This window comes from Copadichromis virginalis, linkage group LG11, assembly GCF_057382275.1.
Source record: "Copadichromis virginalis isolate Kocher_CV1m ecotype Utaka linkage group LG11, C_Virginalis_male_GT1.1, whole genome shotgun sequence".
Classification (NCBI taxonomy): domain Eukaryota; kingdom Metazoa; phylum Chordata; class Actinopteri; order Cichliformes; family Cichlidae; genus Copadichromis; species Copadichromis virginalis.
Window position 1 is genome coordinate 10,653,293 of NC_140628.1, and position 10,540 is coordinate 10,663,832.

At 40.4% G+C, this 10,540-nt stretch overlaps 1 protein-coding gene across 2 annotated transcripts; it reads left to right on the forward strand.

Moving 5' to 3' along the window:
- The first annotated feature begins 2,781 nt into the window (after positions 1-2,781).
- On the forward strand, positions 2,782-9,660 carry fez2a (fasciculation and elongation protein zeta 2a). Of its 2 annotated transcripts, XM_085473115.1 has the most exons (9): positions 2,782-3,239; positions 4,492-4,600; positions 4,786-4,902; positions 5,066-5,198; positions 5,292-5,551; positions 5,697-5,777; positions 6,165-6,240; positions 6,312-6,377; positions 8,640-9,660. In XM_085473115.1, exons 1-9 carry the CDS (start codon positions 2,899-2,901, stop codon positions 8,654-8,656), a joined length of 1,200 nt encoding a protein of 399 aa, XP_085329241.1. In that variant the 5' UTR covers positions 2,782-2,898; the 3' UTR covers positions 8,657-9,660. The 2 variants fall into 2 exon arrangements, with proteins under 2 accessions (XP_085329241.1, XP_085329242.1); XM_085473116.1 differs by lacking the exon at positions 5,697-5,777.
- The last annotated feature ends 880 nt before the right edge of the window (positions 9,661-10,540 follow it).

Genomic DNA, 10,540 nt, shown 5'->3' on the forward strand with positions numbered 1-10,540 from the left:
GTCGACTAGTCACCGATTATTTTTGCAATTAGTCGACTAATCAGATCATGCATCCGTACAGCTTATTGCACCAGCACGCATCTGCTCTTATATAACTATCTTTAGCTTACAGCTTTAAGTGTTTAAGGTATGTGCTAACTAAAGATAAAGACAAGATGATAGTTTATTAAATTTTAATGAAATCTGCAGATTGTTTCGGTGAGGTTTAATAAACTCCTTGCTATCTATAATATAACGGGAAACCGGAGTATATTCTTGAGCATCTCACACTTCTCATAATCAGCTGTCTGCTTGACGTTTATTCAGCTGTGTAAAAACTATAACTTTAATCTCAGCCAAACCGATTTACTCAGGAACCAAGAAAATACTGAAAAAGGCCAAACAATAACATTTTAAGTTATCTAAGTGACTTATATATGTTTAACCTGAGTAGCGAAAGACTGCGGTGGGTTTGAAAACGATTTGCCGGGAGTCCGGTGTTCTCACGGACTCTAGTGAGCCTTGAACCCCAGTTAGCTATCGAGCTGGTGGGTAACAGACACCGCCGAAAACATCAGAGTGCTTTTGAATATGTGGTGTCTTGATAAACTGTGCAAATATTTAAGGTTTACACTAGAGATGGACCGATCCGATATTACGTATCGGTATCGGTCCAATACTGACGTAAATTACTGGATCGGAGAGAAATAAAAAATGTAATCCGATCCATTAAATATCAAAAAAGCACCTCACAAACATGGCGACATGGCGTAACTCAGCTCATAACCATAGCACATTGGCGCAATATGCGTCACGTGATAGAGCGGCTGTGTGTATTTGTCGCCTCGCTACCAATCCGGCATTTCATCTCCGAGGAAGTGATCCCAGAGAGAAGTAAAGCAAGTGTGTAAGTTCATCTCTGAATGTTTGTAAAGCATTTCCACGTTAAGCTTAACAACCGATATATGGAGCGACTGCCTCTCCCTCTCCTGCTGCTACTTCAATCGTGATACTGATCAATGATCAGCTGATCGGCTTTTGTTTATCGCCCACTTCGCGCCAGAAAGAGGAAACCAGCAGCTGAACAACAGCAGCACGTTTAAGCTTGATAAGCTGTTGTTAGAATTTATTTAATATTACTTTCTAGACCAGGATCTTTTTCTATGTAGCTGACTGCTGGTAACTGTGCAGGGGCGGATCTAGCAAAGTTTAGCCAGGGGGGCCGATAAGGCATGAACAGGGAAAAGGGGGCACAAAGACATACTTTTCTTTCTTATTCTCATTTAAATTCATATCGGTATCGGCAGATATCTAAATTTATGATATTGGTATCGGTATCGGACATAAAAAAGTGGTATCGTGCCATCTCTAGTTTACACAGCTACATTCTCGCCTGAAAATATGTTAAACGTTTATTTTGTGACCCAGAAAGAATAATAAGAGTAATATTAAAACTAACTAGCTGCCGCCATTGTTGGAAACTGAGCAGGGCTGCGCTGGGCTGCACCACGAATTCTGGGACACAGTTCCTTCTTCTTCTTCAGGGTTTAACGGCAGCTGGCATCCTTGTACACGCAGTGCTGCCATCTCCTGTTTCAGTCCATTATTACACTCTTAAATCCTACTACTTATTCCTGCGTCTTTTGGGATCTTACAAAGCTTCAAACGATGCATCGACTATTAAATTAGTTGTCGACGATTTTGATAGTCGACGTAATCGTGACTAGTCGACTAATCGTGGCAGCCCTAGTTGTAACCTACTTCTTTAGAGTGAGATGAGCTTCGAACAGGACTGCCTGATGAAAGGAGGCTGTCTGGGTCAAATGCACAATGGCATACACTACAAAGAGGTCCGACAGTTTCAGTCCAGAATGACAAAGTAACCATTCCTCTGAATGATGGACTGACATGTGCTGTGGATCAGGTTCAACATGTGTATCACTTTATATATATATATATATAATTATATATAATGACAAGCTTTGATACCATTAAGCTGTATTTGAACCCAAGGTACACCGTTGTATACCTTGGATGCTATATTCGGCGAAATGTAAATGTTTTTTTGTTTGCACACAACTGCATATTTGTTAAATGTTGACAATTTGTTGAAGATTACAACTGTTACCTTTAAAAAAAACTGCATTCATGTATTGTCTGGACATGATTATTTCAGAATATATATGATAATTGCATTATTTCAAAAGTTTATTTTTGACATTTTAATAATCTAGAGAGCTAGAACGTTAGCCACATATTAATGAGTCTGTCGAATAGAAATTGTTTTGATATATAAATTTAGTAATATAGACTTGGTTAAAATTGACTTTAATAGATTTTAATTTAAAAGATTCTGAAAACTGTCGTTTATTCTGTTTGTAATAAATAATAATGTGCCAAGTATAAAATGGATCAATAAATGTATACTATATATACACATCTTTTTCTCATTTCTTAAAAAAAAATGAAATTTACATGTTTTACTATGTTTTATCTTTGTGTCAAAATAACACGTCTTTGTGTTGACTTACTTGACACAGAAGATGTGTTAAAGGAGCAGACACATTATTTTGTGTTAAAATTGACACGTGTTGTCCCTGAGCAGATACAGCACATGTGTTAAAATCTAACACGGTGTGAGATTTTTTAACACACCCCAAAAAGGGTATAAACTCGCCATTGTATCGGGTCAGTAGTGATAAATGATCACGATGCGTTTTTATTGCTTTTAATAATCACGTTGTTGTTCAGACCCCAAGTCACCGTGACCTGTTTATATTCCGCGTCTCGCCGCTAGGCGGCCCGGCGCAGGCTCGCTGTGGGCAGAGAGCGGGCAGACAGGGAGGATGCGGAGGCCTGCCAGTCCCACAACAACAACACATCTATCATCCACCCGGGGCGACTAGGCCGGTCCGGGCTATGGCTGCACCTATTGCACATTTCGACGACGACTGGCCGAACCTGGGTGATCCGAGCATGGTGTCACAGGAAGGGCTGCTGCCGCAGAAAGGCCGTGTCGCCGCCGCCGCCGCCGCGAGCGAAGCGGCGCCCGAGTCGCTCCTGTTTGGCGGTGATGATGATGATGATCTGCACGACAGCAGCTTCTCCCCTAGAGAGAACGCGGGGTTCCGGTCCATGGAGGATCTGGTGAACGATTTCGATGAGAAGTTAACCACGTGCTTCCAAAATTTTGACGCCAAGACGGAGAGCATCGCTCCCGTGGCCGTGATCGCCGAGGACACGCTGCTGGAGAAAGACGAGTGAGTCCACGGCCTGTCTACGGCAGGCTGCGTGTTTCCCATCCAGTGTGCATGTGGAGGCTCCAATACAGTTTAAAAAACACGGAAAGACATGTTGGGAACATTTAAAATAGGAAGTAAAGGCATCGACACATCACCTGTTATCAAGATATTCAAACTGAGTAAACTTTAGTTCAGATTAATCTTATGTGCCCTATATTAAAGATCGATATTGGCCGATACTCACAGTTGTTTTATTTTTAACCCATTTCTAAAATCAACATCTTTGTGATATTTTTAAGAGATACATTTGTTGCAAAATAACTGCGATATTATATTTAAAGCTGGTTAAAATAATTTTTTAAGTAGCCTAATAATAATAATTTCATATCAGGGTAGGCTGCTGGTTGTTTAAAAAGTCACCTTGGGCATTTTTACCACATTTAGAAGTTGGGGATTGTTTTAAAGTGTTCATTCCAAAAACATTTACAGTTTCCCAACCTATTCACAAACTGAAAGGAAAAATCAACATTTTTAGTTTCACACTAGACTTAATCCATGTCTGGGAAACTGAGCCTTAAAGTGTTAAATTGAAAAGAAATGGGAGGTCAAGGGTGGAAAAATCCTCAACAAATCCTAAATAGGAAACATGAAACTTGGCTTAAGTGCTCCATCAGGAGGCATGATGCTTCAGCTCTGGGTGTAAGTGGCGCTTTTTAAACGTCATCATCTGTGGTATTTTCAACCTGATAAGCTGTGTAGGGGATTATACTTTTAACCTAAGCATCAGACCTGCTTAATCTGATTGTTATGTTTTTAGATGCAGCATTAAAAAAAGTATTTCTGTGGTGCACACAGTCAGTACCAACATCCTTGCTGATAACGTAGGTTTGGTTTTTAGTAAAAAAATGTATCGCTAAAGGGGAATTCCAGGAATGCTGTGATTATCTCAAGTGCTGCAAACAGGAGAACTGTTGCTTTTGTTGGTAAAGATTAAAAATGAGAAAATAATCTTTAAAAATGCAAAGAAAAGATGAAGTCCATCCTGATATGTACCTCAAGAAGATATAGTTTCAGTCTCAAACTATAAATAGCCTCATTCTTTTTGCAGTTCATTTGTTTATTTTGATTGATCTCAACCTTGACATAGTTTGTAACACAGATGCTAAGATATTTACAGTCATCAGATCCCATTGGAAACATGTTCAGGCAAATGAAATCTGCAGGACAGCCTTTTAAAGACTATGTGGTTGAAAGTCTCGTGTCCCCTCAGAATCTGGAACACTCTGACGGCTAACTACGGACATGTGATGCCGGTGGACTGGAAACGTTCTCGAACGCGCTCCCTCCACGTTCCCACAATCAACCTGGAGGAGAAACCTGTGAGTGATCCCACTTCTTCCGGCCCATCCTATCTCTGTCTCATTTTTCCCTTCATCCCACCACCCGGCTCCCCTCCCTCCAATGCCAAATCCCTCCTCCGGTCATCTCGCAAATCTCAAATATTCATTGTGCCAGGGTTTAGTGCTTTGATTAAATTCCCTCCTCCTGCTCTGTTCCTGGTTAGAGAAAGGCAGATGTCGCGTTGGAGCTGTCTGACGATGAGGAGCTCAGGGATCAGCTAGACATGCACTCCATCATTGTTTCCTGCATCGCAGAGGAGCCCCTTTTCACAGCAGAGCAGGTACGTTACACAGCCCTGTCAGAATCCAGCATAGTTCACCCCAGAAGCAGCCACACTGGGTCAAGCCTGTATAGGCAGAGCTTAACATGGCTGAAATCTTTTCCACAGATGTTTAATAACTCGTGCTCGATGGGTTATTTTAAGAGCTGGCTCTTTGATGCAGGTTATTGAGGAGATAGAGGAAATGATGCAGGACTCTCCTGACATGGAGGCAGAGCATAATCCGTCACAGTCGGACCTGTCGATGCTCTCTGTGGACGTTCAGCAGCCCAACAGCTGCCCTGACTATGAGGAGAGTGAGTGTCTGCTGATCAGAACAGTGTGTTATGATGAGTTATTTTGTTGCATATTATATTAGTAATTTATGGGAATATGCTTTGGTGGTCCAGGGATGAAAGCCTTGAGCATTGCAGAGCTGAATGAGCGTCTGGAGGAGACTGAAATGAAGATCAGGAGGTTTTCAGAGGAGCTGGTTCAGCAGCTGGCTCTCAGGGATGAGCTGGACTTTGAGAAAGAGGTGAAGAACAGTTTCATCTCAGCCCTCATCGACGTGCAGAACCGGCAGAAGGAGTACCGCGAGGCGCTCAAGAAGAAGAAGAAGCTTAAAGGTGGAGCTGGGACATCGCAAGGTCTTCCGGAGAAAACATCTGTGAGTACTTTAACTTTACAGCCAGGTTTTAAGGAATTCTCACCAGGCCTGAGGTGTTGCTAGAGTGAAAGAGATCTTTCTTTTCTAGTGTCTGCTACATTTACTGTATCTTTTTTCCCCTTTGTTTTTCTTCCTTTCTTGTCAGCGCTTCAGCATGGAGGGGATCTCCTCTGTTATCCAAAACAGTTTCCGTCAAACTTTTGGGAGCGGGTGCAGTGAGAGACAGGTTACTGTGCTTTTCCTTTTCTCTGTGCTTTCCATCTGCTCTCGAATGGTGATGCCAAACCTAGGTTCCCACCTGCAGTTTATCTTTGGGTGTACCTACGTTGGGTATAAAGTATGTGGACAGAATAGCTCTAGTGAAAGTAGTTCAAATCCAGTTTGAAATGAGCTCAAAGGAACGTGTTTGAATAAGAGAGGTGTTGTTGAACAAGGGTTCTTGAGTTTATCTGACAAGTGCTACGTCAGAAAAATAAGCGTTGGGAACCACCCTAAAACACAAACGTCCATTCTACTCCGCAATCTCAAAACTATTAGTAAGATCAGACACTTCAGTTTAGGCTTAACGTGTTGTTTTCTTTAATATCAGTGTGTTTTCTCAATTGTTTTACAGTATTTGACCACAGTCATCCCTTACGAGAAGAAGGGACATCCTCCTTCGATTGAAGACCTCCAGATATTGACCAAGAGTAAGTTGCTTCACCTGCACTGTGCAGTTTGTTGCAGTTGACTTACTAACTCTGATTCATTCAATTCCCAGTTCTGCAAGCTATGAGAGATGATAGTGACAAGGTGCCCAGCCTCCTAACAGACTACATTCTCAAAGGTGAGCTTTTCTCTTGTGTTGTTACACAGGGTGCTTTGCATTTGAAGTAAAATAACATCACAGAGAGACTCCCAACAATCCCGTGTTGGCAGTACGTCTGCATATGTCATCCTTGTTCCACATAACCCAAAAGATCAATAGCAGTCAATTATTACTGTGCTGATGATGTAAGCTCAAAGGGACGCGGCAGCGGTTATATATGCTGCAACCATATGTTGTAAATCATTGATGCTCAAATTCGTTTGATTTCAGTTCATTACAAAATCCTCTGAAAGCTTCAACGTGAGTTTTTAACTCCAAGCTAGACTGTGAGAGTTTTCCTGCATCTAAACAAGCCTTTAGGGGGTGACTTTGGCCTGTGTACAGTGATGAAAACGGGTCTTCTCTATTACCCCATTAAAGCATCGTCCCCTTATGTGTCACCTTTTGATATGCCTGTTGTGGAGTTGGCTTAAAGTTTTTCGGAGACGTAATAAAACCTGATTGTGTAAAAGTCCAAATTTAACATCTGGTTTCTTGCTGGTAAATCTTCATTAAGTATTTTGAACACACCAGCAGATCCTTCAAAATCACTTTCAGACTGTAATGAAATCAGCAATAAATTTGGAAAATTACTTTTGGTACCACTTTATAATAGGGTCTGAACTAAGGGTGTAATTCAACCGGAATTTACTGGAATTAATATAATTTAGTCTGAAATTACAGTGTGATTATGTTAATCTACACATACTTATGGGTGAATGAACTACAATAAGGAGTGTATCAACAGAGTATAAGTAGTCAAGTTTTTACTGGAAAAATGTTTTACTGCAAGTAATTTCATTGTAATTTTACAGGAGAAAACACATTATATAGGAAGTAAGAAAAATTATATAGTAAGTACATAGTAACTCATTTTAAGTAGTGCGTGAATTACTTGAAGTAGTGCAAAATTCATTGTAAGAGGTGTGTTACTTCCAGGTAAGTTTGCGGAAGAGTGTAGTGTAGTGGCTTTTGTGTAGAAAACACAAAATAAACCAAAGATATGACTGAAATGTACAAATGAAAAACAAACCTAAAAGTATTCATAGCTAAAAACCCCAGTTTATTCTTGTTGTGGATATGCATTAAAATGATTCTATTAGTCTTTTTTCACTCATATTAATCAGGTTTTTTACCCCTCAGTCATAAAAGGCTAATGGGGTTAAATGCTGATGTCATCCACCCACAGTAGTTATTTCTTGCTTCACCCTGCCCGGTGGATGGGTGGGTGGCATGAAGTCTGTAAATGCAATAATCACTGACTCATCACTATACGACTTCACGGGCCTTGATGGACGTCCTGCGATGTTTGGTGGAGTTTGTTTTTTCTTGTAATGTTATATAACAGGGCAGGTGAATAGTGGAACATCCATAAAGCAAAAAGACGAGTTCAGTGCACCACTGCTTACAGTTACTTACACACTATTTAAAATTGCTCTCAGTATAATTTGAGTCTCCTTTCCTGTAAAAACCTGAACTGTTACCCTTTTATTCTGCACTGTGTACTGGATAAGGATTCGTAGGTAAATATAATTACATTGTAATTTCAAATAAAATACACTGAAATCCCATTTAATTTTTGGTGAATTACACCCTTAGCAATGGGTCATATTTTAAAAATGCTACTTAAATTGTGATGTTTACCGAGTACAGAACTTTAGTATCTTTAAATATTTGCAGTCTGTCCTTTTGACTGTGTCGTCCACATTTCACTTTCTGTTTCATGTCTTTATTTTTTCTTCCTGTATTTCTTTTGTGCTATTCTTCAAAACAAATCGCTGCCCCACACTCGTAGCTCTGGTGTGAGCCCTGGATGGAGAGGTTTGTGACAGTTCGATTATGAATGTTGTGGTGGTGTTACTCATAATGAGAGAGCGCCTCCTCTTGACCACTGAACTGTAGTGCAGAATGACCCCGATGCTTTCCCTCGCACTTCCCCTCTCTCCTGCACGGTTGTTAGTGTCCAGACCTGCAGACTGTGACTCACAACCACTCACATAGAGATCTGTTTACCTAGCACTTAATATATGAGACACTGCTATAAGGATTAATAGTTATTAATCACAGCTAAGGCTGTATTTGAATCACTCGACCTGCACCAGAAATAGGTTTAGTTGCTCTTGTACATCCTTTTGTTTTTCCTCATCTTTATCTCCTGGATTGTAATTAATGCCTTATACTGAGGCTGTGTCAGCGGCTCCATCGCAGCTTTGTTAATATTGATCTCTGCTGTTGTTCCAGTGGTTTGCCCGACATAGACGAGAGGGAGGCTCTGCAAAGATTGTTAAGCGTGATGAAAAGAAGAAGAGGACTCATTGTTTTGTTTTTTTGCAAACATGAAGCACACTTAATTTATTCCTGGATGTTTTTACCTTTGTGTGTCCAATTTTTTTCCCCTGGATTTTCATTAAGTTGTATTTATTTTGTACAAGCACTATGATTTCAAAGCGTGTGTATTCTTGTGAATTTTTGTTTTTAATTGTCTCGCAGGGTGATAGTGTATCCTAAGTTAGTAAATTATATAAGAAATGTAGACTGGCCGTGCACTGAGCTTTGCTTATTGATTAGAGCAAAGCTGCACCGCGGTCGGCTTTGTGTTTATCGGAAGTGCTGAGCTGTACACGGAGCGGAGAACGCGATGCACAAAGCGCTCTGATACAGATGTTGCAGTGATAGAGGATCGTAATAGTGAATGTTAGCAAGCTTCTAAACTGATAAGCTTACACAGAAAATAACTTAAGAATTTTAAAAAAGAGGAGAGTGAACCACAAGATAGTATTTATTACAGTAGCACCTGAAACAGATGAGAGAGCTCTAAGGGAACAAGATACAAATAATTAAATACAAAATGATGAAGATTACTCAGATTATCTGAAACCTGTGTTTATAAACACAAAACTATCATATAGTTCAGTTTTCCATGTAGCCGCAGACAGAGGGGAGCCATCTGCTTTCATCTTAGCACACTGCAAACATGATTGTTATAATTTCATAGAAGATGACATACTGTATTGATGGCTGAGGTGATTTAGTCTGGACTGATATTTACTGATTAACTTACTAACTATGCATTTGAGTGAATTGTGACCCACGCACTGTCTGTACTCTTGCCTCTGTGCATGGGGCGGCGTACACTACCAATGGGCATTGCTGTTCTCTATGTATTACTTTATACAAGCTGCCTTTGCCTTTGGCTGAACTTTTGTACATTATAAATGACTTATTTTCATTGAATGTCATGTTACTAAACCACAGAACCCGCTTCCATGTTTATTTATTTTGTAAATATTTTCTTGATAAAATATTGATGATATTGATAAAATCGCATCGTGTCGTTTCTTAATTTCAAACAATGCTCGCTATATCTTGATGCATGCTCAATTATCCAGGTAAGGAAATCCCACTGAAACGCTACGTTCATAAGGACAGGATCAACTTTTTGGGAATGCTCACTATAGTGACAATAAGCACCAGCACTTCTACCTCAAACAGCATCACCGAGAAATATATGCGCCTTGATTTTCAGTCAGTGGTTTGCAACAAAAATACAAAATGCAAGTAAAATGTACAAAATACTATAGATAGATGGCCTAAACACCCATATCCCCTTTATTTAATATCTTGCTATGCTTAAGGGGTCTGTGTCTGACAATTTTGTCAAAAATATGCACATAAATAACCTGCAGTGCTCATCCTGTTCCACCTCACACAAATGAACACATACCCATCCTGCTACTGAATTGATGCCATCCTGGAGAAGCTGCAGCTGTGCAGCTTGAATTGGCTGGAGGAGAACAAACAAACTGCAACTGTAGAGAAAAATCAGTCAGCCGGGATACGGAGGGAGGAATGGGCTGCATTTCTCTCTCCACTGCCTGCAAACTGTTCCCTTTTTGGGGGAGGACTACTTGTTGCCTCTCCAGCATATGTGCTGCCATTTTCAACAATGGGGGATTTAGGTTTGTTTTGTGGCTACAGGACCTGGGCACCTTCCAGTCATTGAGTCAACCATGAATTTGTCGGTATGCCAAAGAACTTGTCAAATATGAGCTTAAGCTGTCTGACACCTAAAGCTTGGATAGAACAGTCATACAACAGGACAATGATCGCAGCACATCAGCAAATCTACAACAGATTATCTG